The sequence below is a fragment of the Pseudonaja textilis genome, chromosome 1, assembly GCF_049901715.1.
Source record: "Pseudonaja textilis isolate UNSWEBS1 chromosome 1, rPseTex1.2, whole genome shotgun sequence".
NCBI lineage: Eukaryota > Metazoa > Chordata > Lepidosauria > Squamata > Elapidae > Pseudonaja > Pseudonaja textilis.
In genome coordinates, this window is record NC_141990.1 from 26831563 (window position 1) to 26854358 (window position 22796).

The following is a 22796-nucleotide window of genomic DNA, read 5'->3' on the forward strand; positions in this document are numbered from 1 at the left end:
TAATGCTGGATTTACTGCTCTTAAGCTTGCTGTTAGTTTTTATTACCTGGTTAAGATCAACTGGTTATTGATTCAATTTTCATTTTTTAAAGATTTTATTTTTCAAAAGCATTTTAAAATGTTCATTACCCTAGAAGGATTTTAGTAATGATCACTTTTCTATCCACAACCCCCTCCCCCAATCTATGCACGTGCAAATATACATAATTTTTATGCCTATGGAGATTCTCAGTCATCCAGGTCATGGTTGTCCCAAAGGTGCTTTTTTAAGAGGCAACTGGACTTTCTGGTTTTTTTCTGAAGACGTTTCTCTTCTCAACCAAGAAACTTCATCAGCTCTTCTTCACCTCAGAACTAAAAAAGTTTCTTAGATGAGAAGTGAAACATCTTCAAAGAAAAACCAGAAAGACCAGTTGCCTCTTGAAAAAGTACCTTTGGGACATAAATTTTATGTATTACACATAAGCAGCTTTTCTTGGAACACATTTCAAGGAAGAGTTTATTTATCTTTCTCTATCCGATCTGCCCCTTTACCCTAGTATCTGATTCTTCTGCCTCATCTGGGGTTGTGCAGGTTGTATTAATGCTCCCATTGCATTCTTTGGTGTTGATCAACTGAGGTGAGTTCCCATGGGAGGATGAGACAGATAACTTCTGTAACATGAAACAGAAAAAGAAACAGAGCAATAAAAGAAACAGAACAATGTGTACAAGGCTAGGTTATCTAAATTAAGTATCCAAAAGGAGAGTAAGACCTCTTGTCACAATGTTCTTCTCTAAATGCAGAGAAGTCCCAGTCAAAAGAACTTTTGTGTTAGAAAGAAGAACATTAGAATAGCCAATAGCAGCAGAAGTATCAAGATAATCTGAATTAAAATCAAGCATCCACCTGACATGATGAAGCTAAAAGGACAAAGATAGATGAGAGCATGTTCTTCTCTTTCCTCTGATCCTAACAAAGCTGATATATCCATTCTTTTCAAAGAAACTAGTGAAAGGAATACTCACCACCCCATTGATCCCATTCTTGAGTGCCTGCTTCGGTACTATTATGAGGTAGGTGGTAATCCCCTTTTCCATTAGGTATTCACATCGTGACCCACCATCTCCTGGTTCCACCTCAAATTCTCCTTTTAAGCAGTTCAAGGTGCTCTGAGAAATGTGTACACGCCTAAAAGGACCACAGAAAATGCAGTCAGCCTTAATAAAGGTGAAAAATGTGACAGCTGTTGAAGAAAAAACTGGAGAGAAGTCCAGAATTTCAAGGGCTTTCAGAATTAACACAGAATATACTACTTTCCTGAAATAAATAGAAAGTATTTTTCAGTATGACATCCCTGATAAATTTTTATTAAGAATTTTTATTCTAATACTAAAATCTATACTAGCTAAACTGAAAGAAAGAAAGAGAGAGAGAGAGAGAGAGAGAGAGAGAGAGAGAGAGAGAAAGAAAGAAAGAAAGAAAGAAAGAAAGAAAGAAAGAAAGAAAGAAAGAAAAAGGAAAAAGTGCAAGGAAAAAGAAAAAGGAGAAATAATAAAGAGACAAGAAATATACAAAGAAATGCCTTCCAAATTTCACCACCAGTAACACATTTAGAGACTTCATCACTTCCAGAGTTACAATTATCTCTTCATCTATCATTCAGTCCATATCTATAGAGAAATCCATAAAACAGTATTTTCAATTTTGGTGTCAGCAGGAAAAGGCTGCCAGTAATATGTAACAACGTATCTTCTTTTAATTTTACTACCAGTTCTGTGGGTGTGGCTTGGTAGGCATGGCAGGAGAGGGATACTGCAAAATCCGCATTCCCTCCCCATCCCGCTAACCTGCTTTCCAGCTCCATTCTCCTGTACAGGGCAACAAATGAAGACCCAGCCAATCAGCTGGGACGGGAGGCAGAGAATAGGCGAGGGCGGAGCCAGTCAGAGGTGGTATTTGCTGGTTCTCTGAACAATTCAAAATTTCCGCTACCGGTTCTCCAGAACTGGTCAGAACCTGCTGAATACCACCTCTGCTTTAACCTTTTTAGACTTTTTAGATGTTTTTTGTGTCGTATATATGTGTGTATCTGGGTATATCTATAATGGTGATGTTTTGAGAGCTGAATGCAATGAAATTTAATTTTAATGTATTAGTGTACATTTAAAGCAACAATAAAGTTCCTATTCTATTCTTTTCTATTTTAACCTTGATCAAATACACAATTTTATATTTCTTCCTTTTACTTCTAACAGTCTCAGTATTAGTTCATTCAAAGATTTTCATAGGATTTGATTTCTCTTCATTTCTTCTTTATCTGTCAGTCCTCCTAGGTAAACCAGGCAGGAAAACATGACAAGATGAACTAATTCTACTTTGCTATAAGGCTATATTAACAGAATCCTCCAAGTCTGAAAGTACAAACTTTCCACTGTCACTTTTAACTGCTTCATCCATTAAAGTGGGTCATTGTTTTCTGACTATGAAGTTCCTGCCTTTCTTGTCTAATTGTTTCCTAGCCAGTATCTCTTCCACTCACATAGTGGAATGTATAAATGACATCCACAAATCTCACTCATTTTCCCATCACAAAGAATTTTTCAGGTCTTTAATAAACCTCTTTTATAAATCCCATAAGAAAAAAAATTATCCAAGTGACTTTCTTGGTTTTTCATTTATATTTCCATTTTGACTTTTAAAACATTAGCAGGGTTTTGTTTTTGTTTTTATATATTCAGTGAGACATCCATTTCCGTCATTTTTTAGCCTGCCCTTAAAATCCCCTTTCAGTACCATTTCTATTTTGTCAGATAAAGTTGTTCCATTTCTATCATTTCTTCAGTAGTATCTTTTTGATGTCTATTCATAGAGTCAAACATCATGACTACTGTTGATATTATAGCCGCTAATTTCTGGTTGCATTCTTCAAAAGTCTCCTTTAATATTTTCAGTGTTAGAACATTTTGCATTATTTTGTAGGTCCAGTTAACTAACACAGAATGGGAGCTTTATTTTTATCCCTCAGCTGAGAGTCTTGTTCTTTCTAGTGTCCAATTTTTAAAAAATTACTTATCTTTGTTACATTTTGCAATCTTACTTGTTTATTTAAATTATTTAAATTCTTAAGCTTATGATTAATTATTTTTTCATTCAGGGGTGAAAAAGAAATCACCTAGTACTTTCAAACTTAAAAGAAGTTAATAAGTAAATAAGAAATTTGTGAAAGTGATTAGAAAGTAAAATGAGCAAACTTAGTATTCTTTGAAAGGTGCTGACCATGGTTGTAAGCAAGGTGGCTATTCCCATCGTCTCCTAACATTCACACTGATGGGAGACTGCTGTCCTGTACTGGTACAGAGCAGCAACCTAGAGCAAAAATGGGCAATCTTCCATCCTCTCCTTTTCCAGAGGGGTTCCAAGGAACCTGTCTACTCACCAGTTCCTTGGTTTTTGTTACAGTCATCAGTTCTGCTTTCGCAGAGACATATTCAGTCCTTCATTCCTTCCCCTGAAGCCCACAATAGTATATTATCACGCACTATCTTTCCCAAGTTTTATGACACCATTTTCAAAATAAGCAACAACTGGATACTGCCTCAGCGCACACAAATATCACAGCTTCACAAACTACAAATTCCTCACTGTCTAGAAATCAAAGCCAGGAAGTGTTGCTTTTCATTTGTACTACCGGTGCTTTGGAATAGTTTCCTAACCAAGGACAGACCAACCACTTTCTTAATGGCTTAATTTTCTTAATTTTATTTTTGTAGTTTTATCTGGTTTTGATTTTTATGTTTGTTTTACATTTTGTTTGTGTTGTTATTTTAGAGCTGGGCTTTGGTTGTGCTTGTGGCTTATTGGCACATATGTTACCAAACTGAACAGTAGAATATTTATTGTTAGTAGGGAATGTGTATGCAATATGAATATAATTAAGGTTAGTTTATAACTCGCTTTCTCTCCATTTTGAAAAGCATAAATGAATGCACATATGGATTTTAATCCGTGCAATATTAATGCAAAAAAACAATAAAGAACCTTGCTGAAAGGGCATAGGCAATCTAAATCCAATCAGACTAAATAGGGTCAACTCCTTCCAGGTATTATATGTACAAGATTGTAATCAGAAAGGTTTTCTGGAAGGAGGGATTTTCAGTCATTGCCTCCTCCACATTTTGGAATTCTCTCCCCACAGAGATCCCATCTCCTCTTTCTCTCCTAGTTTTCAGAAGGGATATCTTAGGATAAAATTTTAGGATAAAAGGAAGACATGTTGTAAGTGAAGGCTGGAATCAGGTGGGAACATGAGCGTCTACATTTTCTGTTTATTTTTATTGATTTTGTCAATTTTACTTTTTGGCTTTATATTTACTATTTTTCAAAAGGTTGTTTTTACCAGGTTGTTCGCCATCCAGAGCCTGCAAGAATGGATAGCATACAAGTGCAATGTAATGTGATGTACAGTATGTGTTTATACATTTCTAAGTGATCCTGAAGCATATCCTAAGAACAGGTGCCTTGTTTTTACTGCAAAACAGTGAGTCTAGCTGCTAGTTAAAAATCAATACTGCCCTAAACCTGGATGGTGTTTTCAACAGAAGATCTGGTTTTGGATTTTTAAAGTTTGCAGTATTAACATACCTTCTAAACAGAAGTTAAAACCGTATGATTCTTTGTAACACATTTATAACAATAGTCCTGGGAAAACCAGTCCTAAAGAAGCACTTACCCAGGGATGCCACCTGCTTCCATCTTGTTAGCTACCGTTACATCTGTAGACCATACATCATACTGCCAACGTTTCTGCCCTAGGACTCCACCAAGGACAGTGCCGCTGTGCACCCCCACACGCATGTCCACATCTGTTTTGGTCTTCTCTCTTACATAGCTTTAGAGGAATAAATTAATAATAAGCAATATTTATCTCAAAAGACTGGTTATTTCCTGTTTCTGCACTTGAAAAGGCTTTGCTATGGCTGCTTTTATTGTGCATAGGGCTTCATTGCTGCTAAGTGCAGTAGGAAGGAAAAGAAAATAAACAAGAAATATGAGGTTGCTATAATTGTTTCGGTTCCATTAAGGGAACACAAACCTCCTCAATATAATAGTCTCCGGATGTGGGTAGACTACAAGGGCCCTTCATCTCAGGCATCATGGACAAACTCAGGTTTTGAAGAGGATTTGAATACAGGAATAGGCACACTAATAAAAATTAACTCTAAATGCAAGATATGGCTTTTCAGATAGCACGCGGGTGGGGGGAAGCTATAGCTCGGTAACACAACTATTTCTTTAAAGCACAAGGGTCCCCTGTAAAACCCTGGCCATTTAGATAGGGCTGGAAAAACTATGGCCAAAAAACATGATGAGTTCTATCACTGTCAACAATCTTGATTTGGAGCACTAAGGAAACAGTTTTGTTTATTCTTATGAAATCTGAACTTGTGCCAGATTCCAAAGATTGCCTAATAATCTAGCTCTCCTTTTCTCCTCTCTTTTATTTCTCTAGCTTGTTTCTATAATTGAGCTGTAAAACTAATTTCAATGTTGCTATTCCTGTAATTTTACATAAATATTTTCAAGGCCGAAATTTTCCATTCCTAAGACTTTTCTAAGCATGGAATTTTGTTTTATAGAGAGACCAAATTAGCTGGAAAGAGATTGTTTAGTTATCATGGTGAATGAAAAAAAGACCAGGGAACTTTTTTTTTCTGAATCTCCAGCTAGAAAAGATAAACTAAGATGAAAATTTACAGTTCAGAAGCAACCACACAGGGGAAGATTTCTACACAATTAACCTTTAGGTGAAAAATATGAAAGTATATATCAGGAAATAATGATATAATAAATATTACTGTCTTTAATTACAGTAGGGCAACAGAGAAGGGGGAAAGAGTTCTGTAATCAAATGGAGAATCTTGCAGTGAGGCTTATTTATGCATTTATTAAATTTATTTGCTATCTATCTCACTCCTGCAACTCTGACTTTAATAAATTACCTAAAGCAAATGAACTAAGCAAATATGGCTCTCCCATCTGTAATTCAATAAAATTCTTATAAAACAATATATTTCACACAAAAATATTCCTTGGCAACTTCATATAACAAGAGTTGTTCATGTGGGAAAAAGAAAAAAAAACTTGAGTGAAAAAAAAAGACAACAACCCAGGCCGGAAAAACCAAAAACAGCATTCAAATTTGCAAAGTGTGAATGCTTACGAAATAGCTTCCACCATAGCAAGACCCATCATGATTGAGCAAGCAGCATGGTCCTCACGGTAGTCTGGCAATCCACAGATACAGTAGTAGCAGTCACCCAGAATCTTGATACGCAGTTGGTGGTATTTCTGTAACAATGCCATTTTTTTAAAAAAGTAAGTATTTAGGATTTTCAGATTTCAGAAACCTGCATTTTACTTTTAAACCTATTATTGAATCATGGAAAAGGCTGCCATGGGTTCCCTGCCTCATTCATCTTCTGACCCCAAATAGTAATAGCACTTAGCAATTTACAATGCTTTACAGTCCTCTCTAAGCGGTTTACAGAGTCAGCATATTGCCCCCAACAATCTGGGTCCTCATTTTACCCACCTTGGAAGGATGGAAGGCTGAGTCAACCTTGAAACTGGTGAAATTTGAACTGCCAAATTGTAGGCAGCCTGCAGAAAGCAGGATTAGCTTGCAATACTGCGTTCTAACCACTGTTCCACCTTCCAATTATGGCGCAGCACACTAAGATCCCTAGTTGATCGTATACAGTATGACTCCAATTACACGTGATTCCTTTTTGGAACCATAATACAAAAAGGGAATAAAGGGAAGCAATATTTCAGGCTGCCTCAAGAAGTCTGCTGTACTTTTGAAGTTATCACAACTAAAAATCGATTCTATGAGATATTCTCTCTCATTCTCTGAGTATGATAGCACAAGAAATATTCAGATACACTAGAGAATGTTCAGAGAAGAATATAACATGAATGATCAGGGAATTGCAAACTAAACCATATGGCAAGATTGAAAAACTAAGGGAATTGCATATATTTAGCTTGAGAAGATGGGGGGAAGGGAATAGATGCAATCATGTTTCTAATACATGAATGGATGTCACATGAAATTAGATCAACACCATATGGTTTTTCTATATCATTACAATTGTCCAATGGTTCTTCATGCACCTCTTGATTCAACTCTTAAAGCAGCTACAATTTTTAGGCTCATGTGGTAGTCTGAAACTGCCTTAATGAACAGCAGAGTTCATTAAAGTTTTCAAGCAAAGTTTGAAGCCCTTCTAAACCATTTTTAAAGCATGCACAACCCTAATATTTATTCAAAGTTATAATCAGTAATCAACTCAAATTAGTTTTTTTTTAATTTTCTACCTTAATTTAGACAAACATCATTCTATATATCAGTTCTTCAACTCCCAAATTTAAACTTTACTACTAAAGACAAATTTAGAAATCGTGAACATTAAAACCACAAAAAGATTTTCATATTATTGCTAAGTTACTCAAAACCCTGAAATATTGAAAATCAGTTAACCATCATAACTGAGCGTTTATTTATTTACTTATTGTTTGTATACAGTGTTGCACATGTGACCCTCAACGTACAACTATTCATTTAGTGACCATTTAAAGTTATGACAGCACTGAAAAAAGTAACTTATGACCCTCACAGAATCCTATGGTCACGTGCCATGTTTTGGGTGCTTTGCAATCAGCAGGTGTTTACCAGCAGGGTCACCTGTTCACCATTTGCAACCTTCCTAGCTAGCTACCAACAAGGAAAGTCAATGGGGAAGCTGGCAGGAGGTCACAAGTCTGGTCACGTGATGTCTTGCTTAATGACTGTGGCATAAAATTTCGTAAAACTGGGTACAGTCTTGTGATGTGTCACTTAATGACCATCCCACTTAACAATGAATCCCAGTTGGATTTAAAGGAGAAAATCTGTTTTAGAACACAGGAGGTGCTCAGATAATTCTTTCCGACAATTCCTTATAGCATTTGTGTGTTTTTCTGGAGTCACATAGTTGTTCCCTCTTGTGGCAGCATGATCACAAGAAAACATCTCGTTTAAGAAGTTGCCAACAGGAGTTACATGAACACCACTGTGTATTCCAAAGCAGCTTTTACCTTCTGGCAAAAGTAAATTCTACTTTCATAGTTCACAAAACTGTCCAAACCTTCATATCCTATATTTACTTCTTAAACATTTTTTAACATTGTACAAAAAGAAACAGTGGGAAAATACAAGGGAATTACATGTGTAACATGCCGTCATCTGAAACATTTCATGAAGAAGATAGATTGATTTGATTATAATCAGAATCACCCTTTGTAATTCTTTAACCTACATTAATTTACAGATTGCTGAAATGTTCACTTTTAGTAAATAGTAGAATAATTTTGGCAAAATCCAGATTGGATAAGATGGCTCCATTTTTGTGATAAAAGAATTTGGAGGCTTTATTTCTTATATTTTCTGAAATGAAATCTCATAATTAATTATTATTATATAATTAAATAATATTGTAATAAATGCTAAAGTAGAGTTTTCAGTTTGTTTACTCTTTAGCATATTTAATCTAAATAATTTGTCAAGGTAATAAAATAATTATAGTTCATAGCAAGAATACCTTGCAAAATTAATTAATTAATTAATTTGACAAGCAAACAACTCCAAAAGAGATATGGCTGCTAATACAAAATAATTATCATGAGCTGAAGAAAAAAACTAATGTGCCGTAAATCTAAAGTAATTTCTGAAATAATTCTTATTCCAATGCTCATTATAGTAACATCCATAAACACATTTACAGGTAGTCCTCAACTTACAACAGTTCATTTAGTGACTATTCGAACTTATAACAGCACTGAAAAAAGTGACTTATGACTATTTTTCACACTTATGACCGTTGCAACATCCCCATGGTCATGTAATTTACATTTAGATGCTTGGCAACTGGTTTTTATCTATGATGGTTACAGTGTCCCAGGGTCATGTCATAATCTTTTGCGACCTAAGCAAAGTCAATGGGGAAGTCAGATTTATTTAACAACCATGTTACTAACTTAATAACTACAGTGATTCACTTAACAAATGTGGCAAGAAAAGTTGTAAAACAGGGCAAAACTAACTTAACAAATTTCTCAACATAAATTCTGGGCTTAATTGTGGTCCTAAGTCAAGGACTGCTTCTATTTTAAATAGCTGGCATAATCATGTACTGTAGCAGCTTCATTCTCCTGTATTGTCTTTAGTCCTATTTATGAGATTTAATCCATGTGCAAACATTGCCCTCCAGATGCATTTCATTACAGCCTCCATAGTCCTAGCCAGATGGCTAAGAAAACAAATGGATAGTCAAATCAAATATCTCAAGCAATGCTATAGAAACTTTATAATTAAAAAGTACTAAATCTATCTGATATTTGAATACATTTAAGAATGACATCAGTGGGGCACAAAATCTTGTTTGGAAGTTGAATATATTACAGTAAGATATAGTTATTTATCCATCCAGAACTCTCAGTATAATCTCAAAAAATGTTTTATATTTGAATGTGGTTCTGCTTGGTATTATTTATTTCTAAATATGTAATTTCAGCCAGATTTTTAAAAAAAATATAGAATGGCTGTTTGACAATAACTCTTTAAAAATGGGAAATAAAAGCAGAAGGGCAGGAAAGCTTAACCTCATCTCTGATAAATCTCCTCCCCTTTTATTGGCGCTTGTATTTCAGAATTGTGTTTGTCTGCTTCTTCTTCATTTTTAATTTGCTTCAAACTGCATAAAGTCATAGTTACATATAAGAAGGGTAGTTTGGATTACACACAATTTGCTCCAAATATCTAAAGGATTTCCAGAATTATATGTAAGTAAATAATCAAGACTGATCCAGAAACTCACAGCTGCTAGTTTATCAAATCGAGCAAAGAGTTCGTTCAAAAGTTTCACCAATTCTTGGGCACTGCATGCGGATGACAGCTGTGTGAAACCTACGATGTCAGCAAAAAGGATGCTGTAGAATGAAAGACATGAGAGCCAAAACAGGTGAGATGTCATCAATTAACTTAGCTGCAACAAAAACAATTTATGATGGCTGTTGTACCATTTGGTTTATTAGTCTCTCTCATCTGAAATTTAGTCTCACTGTCATCAGTTCTTTGATATTTCCGCTTTTCTGCTTTAATTCTACTCCACATTGATGTTTACTAGCTTCTTCTATTTCAGAAGTGTACAGCGTTTAAGGCATCAGGAGCTGCAACTGACTCCCAACTGTGTGGAGGGCCCCAAGAGGCTATCTGCTACTTTAATAATACAGTGAAATGACCTACCTATTTTTGCTCAGTTTTTAGGAAGCATGTAAGGGTGGGATTGGGAACAGGAGGCCTCCTAGTGTCACACCATTCCATTCCCATTCTTAAAACCAGGGGGGGATTCTACCGGATCTGACCAGTTCTATAGAACCCCTTGTTAACTTTATAAGCAGTTCTGAGAACCGATAGTTAGAAGAAATCTCCTTTTGTTTTTTTTCCACCTTTGTTACATTCTTGGCAGTATGACTAGACTTACTGTCTCTGAAGGAGGGGTTTTTTTTTCTTGATACTTTCTTAAAGGGGAAGGATTGTTTTAAGCTTTTTACACTGCTGTTTGGAGGAAATACTCCCCTGGAAATACTTCTTCTTGGCTAGCTAGAAAGATTGACACTTAAACGTGAGTTTACATACCCTTTCTGGGTTTTGATCTAAAACTGGTTTTTGGTGAAGTTTAATTCTGTGCTTGGTGACATTTAATCCTGTGTTTATTGTTGGTATAATTTTCCCTATTCAGCTTTGTTTGGAAGGAAAAAGATTAATCTCTGTTCCTGAAAAGAAACTGGGTTGAGAAATCTGGCTAGTTCCTGTGTCTATTTGTTCTGGTAATTGGTTTAACAAGCAACAGCTACTGTTGTGATTTAATTATTTGTATCGTGTTTGAATTTTTCCCTGCCTCGTGGTTTCTTTTTCTATCTGGGGAGGGGGTCTTCCTTCACTGCTTTAGTGGTATCTGGCACTGTCCTTTTGAGGGTATACTTCCAAGAGACAGGATGAAAGCTTGGCACTGATTTTTTTTACTGCCTTTCTGGGGGGGCATATGACCTTGCCTTAAATATGGATGATTCCCTTAGGATATCTTGTGAGATGTGAGACCAGCTAGTATCTTTAAGTAGTGCAAATGGATCTAAGGATTGTTTTTCCTGAGTATGCTTTTTCTGGAGAGCTTAAATGACCTCTCTGCTAAAGAGTTTCACTTTATGAGCAAGAGTTGGCTGCTTGATAGTTATCATTGCATTTTAACTATTTTAATTCCTCAAGGTGGTCTGGCACCCTGCCTGATTTGTAACTCGAGCTTGCAGATATTTTTAATCTAATGATTGGTATTTAGGACAGCTTTTTGCAAGCAAAAAAAGCTGTTTATATTTTTGTACAGGTAATCTTTGACTTACAACAGTTCATTTAGTGACCATTCAAAGTTACAATGGCACTGAAAAAAGTGACTTATGATCGTTTTTCACACTTATGACTGTTGCAGCATCCCCACAGTCATGAGAGGCCAGGCGAGGAGAAGCGCCCCTTGACGTGAGTGACATGGAGTTGGCCATGACCACCCAGTCACATGGCCACCAAGCCACACCCATCAATTAAGCCACATCCACAGAACCGGTTGTTAAAAAATTTGAATCCCACCCTTGTTTAAAACTCCTATCACCACCACAAAGTCCCATATTTGGCTGTTAGGATTTCAGTGGTACAGGTTCAGGGTGCTTGCTGGAGAAACCAGTTTGCATAAAGTGTCATGAAGAAAAGAATTGCCTACTTTTGCTCTGTTGTTTTATTCCAACACTAAAGTGTTACTGTAAGTGCAATGCGGGTGCTAGCGTTGCTATGAGCGTAACGTGGGCACTAGTGTCGCTGCAAGCATCGTGCGTGCTTGTGGCCCTGTTTGCACAAGGGGGCGTTTGTGTGTATGTGTGTAGGGGCAGGCAGGTAAAGGCCCCTGCCCCTCCCCCCCTCCAGGCCACCAACCCTGAAAGATTGGGGGAACTCTGATCTACAGAATATCCTCCTTAGAAGAGCCACATTCATTACCTGACATTTTCATGGCGGTACATATACATGGTGTTGAACTGTTGCAATTCTTTTTGGCTTGCATCTTTCTTCATATCCTTCAGCATTTCATCTGCTACATGTCTGGGCAAAATAGAAAGCATCAAACCTTCCTAAAATGGAAAAATAAATAGACATATTGAAAAGATGGCAGAATTATTAAAAGAACAATTAATACTGGAGCAGATTACACCAGAAGCATGTAGAAGATATTTCAGGTACTATGGGGATGTTTCCTTATTGTGAGAAAGTGAGAAAGAATGAAAGCTCAAAATCATGTCTTTCATTCAGAAATGTTCTTCCAGATATGAACAATTCGGCAGTATCCGCTCCAGACTCTGATGACTTATATAATGCCTGAAAGAACCTGTCAGCAGCATCTATCACAGTAGTCTTCTGGGCCAATTGTCACAAACTTTTGTAGTAATTCTTGTTTTATCACCAACTGATCTGGTGTGGATTATCACATTCTGAAATCATGAGAGTAGCTTCTGGCAGCTGATAGTTAGGAATCATGAAGGAAAAGCAGCACTCAAATTGAGGTATTGCAAAAGGCAGTTAAAGGAGTGTCATTGTTCTGCATCATGGCTTCTGACCTAGCCCTACAGATAAAACTGAACTGCATAGAAAATGGTTGACCATCATATACACACAATATGACTACCATATGAAATCTCTTCTTTGCATTATTCAAAATCTGTATGATGATAGAGCGGCTACTCCAACTCCTATATGACAAGAAATAACGGGAAAACTTCATCAGAACTATTTAGGCAGTACTAAATGTAAGGAATGCACTAGATCAGGGGTGTCAAACTCATGTCATCTTATGACATATCGTGACTTCCCCCCATTCCTAAACCAGGTGTGGACGTGGCCAGCACATAATGCATCCAGTCCGTGGGCCGCGAGTTTGACACCCCTGCACTAGACTTTGTTTTGCAGATACAATTCAGTTTTAAAAATGTGTAGCAGATTGTGAACTTTGCCAAAAAAAACTGTAAAAAGAGCACCCGATACTGTAGTTTTATCACTGCAGAGAGATATTAGAAAAGAAGTGAAACTATTATTTTCAGCTAAGAACTTAGGTCTTAAAAATATAACTGTCATCAATATTTACTTGATTACCAACATGGAATTCACAATCTGCCAGAATTACATCCAGGACCCAATGTGCAAATTAAGCTGGAGGACCAACAGAAATAGTTACAACTGAAGAGAGCCAAGAAGGTACTGTGTTTTTCCAACAATACGGCCTCCACCAATAGGAAGGCCCAGCATGATTTCTAGGCATGGGGTGAAATTAAGCCCCGCCCCCAAAATTTAGGCCTATTTAAACCATGCTTTTCCCCGCCATTTCTCACATCGTTCATTAGAACTACACGAGGTGAAGAGAAATGGGGGGGAAGGGCGGGGGGGATGGGGAGAAAACTTGCCTTTAGGAGTGGCCTGCAGGTAGCCTAGGCTAGAATACCCTGATAGAAGCTCCCTTGAAATCAGAGTCCCCAGCCACTTCAGGGCGTGGCAGGGCTGCCTGTGTCTCCTCTCCTTTAGGCAGTCTATTTCGGGCGATGGAAGCTCCCCAAATGCAGTCACCAGCCACTTCGATCGGCCGGTAGAAGCAGCCTCGGGGCGAGCGCACACACACACTCCCCTCGCCGCGAGGCCGCTTCTATTGGCAGATGAAAGCTCCCTTGAAGGCAGAGTCCCCAGCCGCTTTGGGGCGAGGCATGGCTACCTGTGTCCCCTCGCCTTTAGGGCAGTCTCTTTTGGGTGATGGAAGGTCCCCAAATGCAGTCACCAGCCACTTCGATCGGCCGGTAGAAGCCGTCTCGCGGTGAGGGGAGTGTGTGTGTGTGTGCTTGCCCCGAGGCCGCTTCTACCGGCCGATTGAAGTGGCTGGTGACTGCACTTGGGGAGCTTCCATCACCCAAAAGAGACTGCCTAAAGGCAAGGGGACATGGGCAGCCATGTCTCGCCCTGAAGTTGCTGGGGACTCTGCCTTTGGGGAGCTTTCATTGGCCAATAGAAACGGCCTCGTGGAGAGGTACGTGCGTATGGGCCGCTCTAGGTGGGGGAGGAAATTAAGTCACCCCTGAAAAGACAGCCTAGCTGTTTTTTCAGGGGTCAAAAAAAAATAAGGCCAGGCCTTATTTTGTGAGAAACACGGTAATAATGAAGTAAATATTTTGCAACTGTTATATAAGCGAAAAGGACACACGTATTCCTTAAATCTTGAGGACTGAGTTAGTATTAAGAAAAACTCAAGTTAACCCCCCTCTAATTTACAGTATACAGTAAAAGGTGGGCGAAAAGTAAGGAAAATCTCAACCAGGCTAAGAAGATTGGCCATCTAAGCAAAGAACCCAGCTTCATCTTCAATTTCCTTCATATATCTCAACTGCTCATTAAAACTGAAGCATCAAATTATCCCCACTGTATCTCTTCTGAGAATTCCCCCAGGAGCATTTGAATGGCAACAGCAGTAGCAACAGAAAACATCACTCATTCAAATTCTCTTGGCACTCTTTCAGACCCATCCCGTAAACTACCAACAGTTTTAGCATTTGCCTTACAAGCTCTTCACCATTAAATGGCCACACAACATAGTATCTTCCAAGGCTCCACCAGGCACACATTCCAAAGTCAAAAAAAAAGCGGGTGGGGGTGGGGGAGGAAACTTAGTTGAACCTGACTATACTGCATGTATAAATAGTGTATAAATTGGTGCCAGTTCCACTATCTTGAACATGCTAAGCCCACAACCTCAAAAAAAAAAAAATTACCTTTGTGATTGTATTAGATGCTGTATTCATTTTGTTCATTTTGGTGGTTTAGCATTTGTTTAATAGCTTTTTATGCTGCACTGGATAAAAGTATTGTATTTTCCCTGTTGTTTTACATTCTGTTGTACACAGGTGATTTTATGAAGCTTGTAGAAAATAAAGGAAACAAGCAGGAAAACTAATTCAATTAGGTTACTGGATTCCGTAGAGTGTAAAATATAGTTAACTAAATTGGTTTGTTGCAAAAGGAAGCCATAAAGGAGAACAGGCTCTGTAAAGGAACCAAAGGGGAGTGCAAGATGAGTGTCTTTCTGCTGTGATGCCTCTAGGATCTTCTTTGTGTCATTCAGTTCAAGGTTGGTTTTTTCTTCTATTCAATTGTTTCCAGTTTTCATGTGTTTATGACAGAACATAGGAGAACAAATCCATCAGGAAAAAGATTCAGCAGTCTACCTGCATTTAAAAGACAAAAGCCACTCTTCTGAAGACTGCAAAGTCCACATTTTGGACCGCTGGTTTGAAAGAGGGATCAAAGACGCCCTCTGTGTCAAAATTAAACAGCCTTCTCTTAACTGAAGGGTCAGACGGATACAACATCATCTATCTCCAGTCTACAACACAGTCCTTTCAGCAGTTCCAAGAAGGCCCTACACCCATTTGCATTACTTGGTGACCCTGAGGACACAGATAAATCTCCAGGTGGCCTTAACAGCTCATTAAAAGAATGCAAATGTCTAGCTGTCTGCAAGGAATATAAACCCTTCCTTTCCTCACCATACAGTCAGAGCTGAAGAAGCTTCTCGGGTGAGAAGTGAAACTTCTTCAAAGAAAAACAAGAAAGTCCAGCTGCCTCTTTAAAAAAAACACCTTTGGGACAGTTCTCAGATGCTGCCTAGACAAATCCCTGCATTTTTTTTTCTCCTTCCTATGGCTGAGACTGGCCCAAAGTCATCCAGCTGGCTTTGTGCCTAAGACAGGACTAGAACCCATGGTCTCCCAGTTCCTCACCTTAACCACTACACCAAATTGGCTCTGTCAGTTCAGTAATGAAAAACAATTTGTTCTCCGGAAGATTCATATTTTCAGTGAAGGATTACAAGCTAAGAAGTAGTTCTACACATCTGAATGGCTGGAATTGCGTCCAAATGCTTGGAAACTCTATCTGATAGGAATCAGCATCAAGACCAGCAGTACCTCTGGGCCACTCCTGCAGAAGCAGCTTTACAAAATAAGCTGAGACAACAAAGCATGAAGGGCAACATTATACAAAGTAAATTGTTTTCTATGATGAATACATCACAAAAATTCTACCATGCAAAAGTATTTTCATTTAAATAACACCCAGTCTGGGATTTCCACTTTTGAAATTCCACTGGGTTAGATATTGCCAATCATCTAATTCTAAAAATCACAGCAATTTAATCTGCCATAAAGGAAAAGAAAATCTGAAACTGCAAAGATAGACTTGGAACATGAAATATAAGAACCAATGAAACATAGGAAAGATCAATACAATGAAAGATGAAATGAGACAACTACAAAGCAGCATCTTAGCATCAACAAATTGTGATGGGATCAGACACTTTCAATCAGGAGATCATATTGTTTATTACTCAGAAAATGAAAAACAAAGAAAAGAAGAAACAACGCTACTTTTATACTCAGCAAGAACAGAACTTGGCTACAATGCAATCAGTGACCAAATGATATCAATTAAACTTTTGACAGTACTATAATTTTATTTCTTGTGCCTTCTACCCACAGTAAAACAGCTTAAATTGCTATAACAGCTTTTACCCTGTTGACTTTGTACAAGCTTTGTTTATGGGTTTTTATCTATTCTGTCTTTTTATTTAGGTTAGTAAAATTACAAAAGTTATAGATCTATTCTCTGATGCTACCATGAACTGTTTAAAATTAAATGTGCACTCAGACTCTAAATCTGCAGTTCCAGGAACAAACATGCACTTCTAAAGGACTGTTAGTGCAGCTGAAAATATAATTAATGCTACCTAATTTAAAGTGACTAGTCAATGATGGCCAAGTATGGGTGTTTGTTTTGAACTGTAGCCAGCTCTTGGCACTGAACTCTAGCAAAATTTGACTTCTTCTAAAGCTAAGAATAATAAATGATATAAAGTGAGGGTGCTCTTAATTCAGTATCAGCCACAATACTATGAACAGAAATTATTTTGGATCTACTGGGTTGTATAACTTTTTCTAAGAGTTAATGAAATATGAGAGTTGCTGAGAGTTATAGAGGAAAAGCAGTACCAATCATGTAGGGGAAAAAAAGCTTCACAATGCTCAGAAACTTTATTTCAGAACTGAGAATTCATTTTTTGAAGTACCAAAAACACCCACCCTGATAACTAGGAAAAACAAACCAATCCAACCCAGTACAAAAATATACAGATAGTCCTCAACTTACAACCCCTCATTTAATGACCATTCAAAGTTATGACAGCCTTGGAAAGGGTGTTTTATGGCCCACAAAGCATTGCTAACTGTCATAAAATATCACACCGCCTCACCCCTGCCAAATGACCTGCGATCCTGTGGTCGTCATTTGCAATCTTCTCTGCTGGCTTCCCCAGAAAGTCATCTAGGAAGCTAGCAAGGAAAAGTTGCAAGCAGAGGGGGAAAAAAAAGAACTGAAATCCTTTGGCCTGCAGGAACAGAGCTGAAATCTTCATGTGCAATGGAGGGGAGGGGAAATTCTTCAACAGGCTGCAGAAATAGAGCTGAAATCCTGAAGATTGTGAAAGCCTCACAAAGATTTCTCTCCATGCATGGAAGAGATCTGACAATCTTTGGTGGGCTGCAGGAACATTTAAAACCAAAAAGGATGGCTGCTGCGAGGATCATGCAGAGTTGAAATCCTTGGGCAGGCAGCTCTTTTGTACCATTTGCTTAACAATCTGGGAAATTGCTTAATGACTGCCACAAGGAGTGCAGGTATTGCAGTACTACGCAAAAAAATCACATTGCATTTTGCTTAATGACCATTTTGCTCAACAATCAAGATTCCAATTTCAATTGTGCTCATAAATCAAGGACTACCTTTATGAGTGTTGGAAGGGAGGGAGTAAAATGTCAGGGAGATGTTCTCCAGGGAAGAAAAAATGAAAATTAAAAAAATAATAATTAAAATACATGTGGGAAATATAAAGAGAAGTAGAATTACAGAAAAAGTAAAACGAATTTGTAGACCCAGTGTCAGCAAAGCTACTATACATACAGCCTTAAATTACTGAACAAAACATTTCTTTAAAAAAAAAACACAATTTTGAATTATCAGGAGTGATGGGCTCCCATGCATTAAATGAGTTCAGCAAAGGCTAGAATCCCTCTGTTCAGGATACTTTTACCTGAATACCAGCTGGAATAATAAGTCAGATTCATGTCCTAAATCAGAGGTCGCCAACCTTTTGGACCTCAGGGACCACCAAACTCATAATTTTAGATCCCAGGGACCACTAACTGGTTCTGTGGGTGTGGCCTAATTTGTGGGTGTGGCTTGATGGTCATGTGACTGGCTGGGCATGGCTTGTATATAAATATTATGAATATTTATATAAATATTGAATTTTTTATTAAAAAAGAGCAACTTTTACCCAAAATCAGGCAAACAAGCAGGCAGATTGAGTTGCTCACAGAATCACAGATTCATTCAGAAATCTATCTATCTGCCATTGGCTAGCTCAGTCTGTCACATAAAATTTGCTTGCAAGCAAACTCACAAAATTAATTTACAACACACCATGCATGTAAATATTGATTTTTTATTTTTTAAAAAGAGCAACTTTTACCCAAAAGCAGGCAGGCAGATTGAGTTGTTCACAGAATCATTCAGTGATCTATCTATCTGCCATTGGCTAGCTCAGTCTCTCAAATTTGCTTGCCGTGAGTCTGCACTGATTTTGCTTGTAAGCAAACCTTCAGTCCTAAGGAAGGTTTGGCTGTGCTGAGCCGAAGATCTAAAGACTAGCTAGAAAGCAAGAAATCCAACCATTTCCTATTTCCTAGCTAATCTAAATCTCCTGGCACAGCAGAACAGATGATGGTCGGAAAAAGGAAAAATAGCAATTTAGCAGGCAAGTTTACCGGGTAAGGAGTGAGTGGGCGGGGAGGGTTCCCGTGGGCAATGTGGGTGGCGCAGCCTTGTGTTTCTGCGCAGCCTGGATTAATTGCTTTGGGGGGTGAGATTTCTCTGCAGCCCACCAAAATTTTCTCGCGGCCCACCCACCGGTTGGCGACCGCTGGCCTAAATGACCATTGCAACTTCTATGTCTCTATGAAAACAGAGTGAAGAAGGAAGGCCAGAATGCAGCAGTCTAACAGAAGTCAAGATTGGCAAACCGTATCTCAGAAAGATGCCTGCTACAAGTCCCATATATTTTATATATTATTATATATTATATAAAGTCTAAACAACCAAATCAACCGGTCTAATCAAACTATATATCAGAGACATGTCTGCCTTTATTCTCTTTGCTTGCCTATCTTAAAATCAAACCCAGAAGCTTTTATAATTTTCAGTGAAAACTCAGGAGAGATACCGGTAGGATAAATTTGTTGAACAGAGAAAACTCATCTTTATGCCTGGGCAACAAAGAAACCTTTCCTTGTTGCTCTCTGTATTTTTTTCTGATACCAACAGTTTGACTAATCTGGAAATATTTGCCTTTTGCTGTCTTGGAAATGGGTTGCCATAGTGACTCCATCTTACATCAAGGTTCAATTACAAGAAATGGACAGATCTGATTGGAACTGTGGGATGGAAGGAAAACAGAAACATTTTATTTTGTTAAAAGAGACGGAAGGAATTTCTTCTAATAGTCTTCTTTTCTCGTAATCTCTATCAGCACAAGTAAAGCATATATGTTAAACCGCTTGCAGTTTGAAATGAAAATGTTGTTTTGAATCTTTCAGTATGCATTCTCTTCATCCAGCAACGTGCTTGGCACGTTGTTTACAAGCCTCCAGCCAAAATATTATACACTAAAAATGTTGCATTTTGAAACCAAACCAAGACGTATAATTCCTTCTCCATCTGCTCAAGGGTAGACTAGAATGTGTCTTGATCTTTAGGCATTTGGAGTTTCTATTTTACCTCTGAAGTGAAACTAGATCTTAGTTAACAGCATCCTTGAATACAAAACACAATTATAGTTCCCATTTCCCAATACTGATCAGGATTTTCAACACAGGTGAGAGAAGTTTAAACATTTTCCCCCCATACTGCTGCCTTGCTGAAAAATCAGACTCTTACTCATTGAACTGCTATTTATCACCAAAACAGTTACTTACTTAGGCAAAATCAGAAGAGAATGTATAAAAGTCTTATAAAAGACCTCAAATGTATTGAAAAGATCTGCATAGTATAATGTAGAAAATTTTGGAATATAAATTTGAAATGAAACCACAACTATTAGGTATAGTCTGCAAAAAAATAACAAGAAATACCATAATTTAATGAAATCTAAATCTAAATTTAATTTATCTAAGGATAAATTTTGCTCAACACTGGGGAAAAAACTGTCAGAACAAACCCCCAAAACATGGAAGACTTGCAGAGATATTTTAAGCAGTTTCCCTTATTACAGTATTTCTCACCTATAAAGAGAAATCTTGCAAAACTAAGCTTTCATTGTTAAAGATATACTCTAAGAATTCCTATGAATTGAGCTATCTTGACCCTCTTTTTCCCAAACAATCTAAATTTCACTATCTCTTGGTCCTCCCTCCTGAAAATCCATCCCAACAGAAAAATACAGTCCTGAAAATTGTCCAGTTGGGAACTTAAAACTGAAGAATGCACAGCAAGGGGAAAACTAACAGTATAACTGACACAATGGAAGTTTAAATAAATTTAAGCAGAAATGTTTCCCTTGCATACAATATATCAAGAAACATGATAATTATAACCACTTATATTCTGGTTTTTAAGAGAGCCCGAATGCTTACAAACATTGCAAATTAATAAATGTATAAAAAATCAATAAGTTTTTAAAATTCCCTTTTTCTTTTTTACCCTATCTTTTAGTATTTTAACTTTTATTAAATTTGTTTCATCTAGCTTTTATTTCTTTTTATCAACATACATACACACCTACACATATAAGTAACAATACAAATATTTAAACTTTTAGTTCAGCACTGAAACTACTATCATAAAATTAATACTTTAATGAATATAATGTTTTATATTCAACTTTGGATGAAAAATTAAATACTCTTACCCTTTGACATCATGGCAATTAATACTGACAGAACTTTTACTTTTTTAGTTTAATACTTTGTGTTATTTAAATAATAGAATGTTATTTTTTAATCATATTATATAAACATCACTGCATTATAATCTGCAATGAAATAATATAATATATCCTGATTCATGGCATTACAATAAAAAGGAGGGAGGACAAGAAAAAAGTTGGAAGGCTTTAGTAGAAAAATAAAAGTGGAAGACTAATTTTGTCCCTGTACTGTAGACCTAAACAAATTGATAAAGATATCTTGTAGGTTTGTTTGTTTATTTGCACTGAGGCAACACAAGCCTATCATCTGTCATGTCTATGAAAAAATATTGTACTGTACGCTGGGAAGCAACATTTTAAACCGGTATCACTTTGCAGTATTTCTTAATGTGGTTAAATATATTGCATTCGTTTTTAGGACATAGTTCTGCTGTGTTTTTACACCAAGCCAACAAAAGACCTACTGACCTCTTTTGCAAAAGAACTTTCAGCTTTCAGATCTCACCCACGCTAAATTTTACCATTATTACTCATAATCACAGGAAAAAATGTTGTTGCCAACATTAATGCAGGACTAGGAACTTTATATGCCTCACCTGAACAATTTTAAATAATTTTTCTCTCCTGTCTCCAATATTCTGTTTGAGATTAACACACTTTCTCTCTCCCCCCCTCCTTCCTTTCCCCCCTCCCCAGATAAATTGCTGAGATACAGAAGTTTAACTCTGCAACATGTTTTTCTGAAAATCTAATATATTCATGTCAGAAAAAAACATTTTTAATTATAATCAGAGGTTCAAAACCCACTTTTCGAGCTATGAATGAATTATTTCTCTAGTTTTAAACTGCAAAAAATTCAACACATGAAAGATAATTCAGACTATATCAGAAAGAAAGATCTTGGTGTATCTTTATTTTAGTTCTCTATGTACCAGTTTATGGTGTTTGAAGATGAAGCCTATCAAACTAATTACATCTCATGTCTTTCTTAATTAGCCAGATTACTGGTGAGTTGAAAATGCTGAGAACAGATAAGATACAACTCAAGTTTTTTATATAACTTGCAGCTTCCTTTTGAATAATTATTTGGAAACTATTGTTGGCTCAAAATGTATCAGTTCACTTACTGGTTGGCAAGGGTTTCTTTAACAGGATTCCATCCATATTATGAGTACTGCACTGGTTACCAATAGATTCAATACAATACAATTTCAATACAATTCAAAATATAAGTTTTAATTTTTATAGCTCTGCATGGCTTGTCTTCCAGCTACATTAGAAACCTTCAATCTAAATCCGACCTTCCTCTGTGCTCCATCTGAAAGGCATTGTTGGATTCAGCTCATCCTATCTGTTCTGTTTAATTCAATGGCGAGACCACAACTAGAGTCTAATTTAGCATCGGCTCACAAGAGAAGACAAGCTGAATGCAGAAGGAATATTCTGTCAAATTGAGGATTAATTTTATTCAGTTAGCCATCTTCATGAAGTTTCTGCTTCAAAAGCAGATTCTAATTTAGTTTTGGGAATTGCTCCGAATGAAAATAATTTGATTATTAAGTGCATTTTTACTGAGGGCCTGGAGAGGGTTATTCTTTGATAGCAGA

The 22796-nt window shown here is 37.1% G+C and overlaps 1 protein-coding gene across 4 annotated transcripts in view; it reads right to left on the reverse strand.

Annotated features, from left to right (window-relative positions):
* ADCY3 (adenylate cyclase 3) overlaps positions 1 to 22796 on the reverse strand; it is a 69459-nt gene that overhangs the window by 19886 nt on the left and 26777 nt on the right. For all 4 annotated transcript variants that reach the window (XM_087929852.1, XM_026715944.2, XM_087929838.1 and 1 more), the window contains 6 exons: positions 12123 to 12253; positions 9901 to 10012; positions 6204 to 6331; positions 4713 to 4871; positions 1009 to 1171; positions 535 to 654 (listed from right to left, as the gene is read on the reverse strand). In XM_087929852.1, coding sequence (XP_087785978.1) covers positions 535 to 654; positions 1009 to 1171; positions 4713 to 4871; positions 6204 to 6331; positions 9901 to 10012; positions 12123 to 12253 — 813 coding nt within the window. The remainder of the gene's footprint in view (positions 1 to 534; positions 655 to 1008; positions 1172 to 4712; positions 4872 to 6203; positions 6332 to 9900; positions 10013 to 12122; positions 12254 to 22796) is intronic.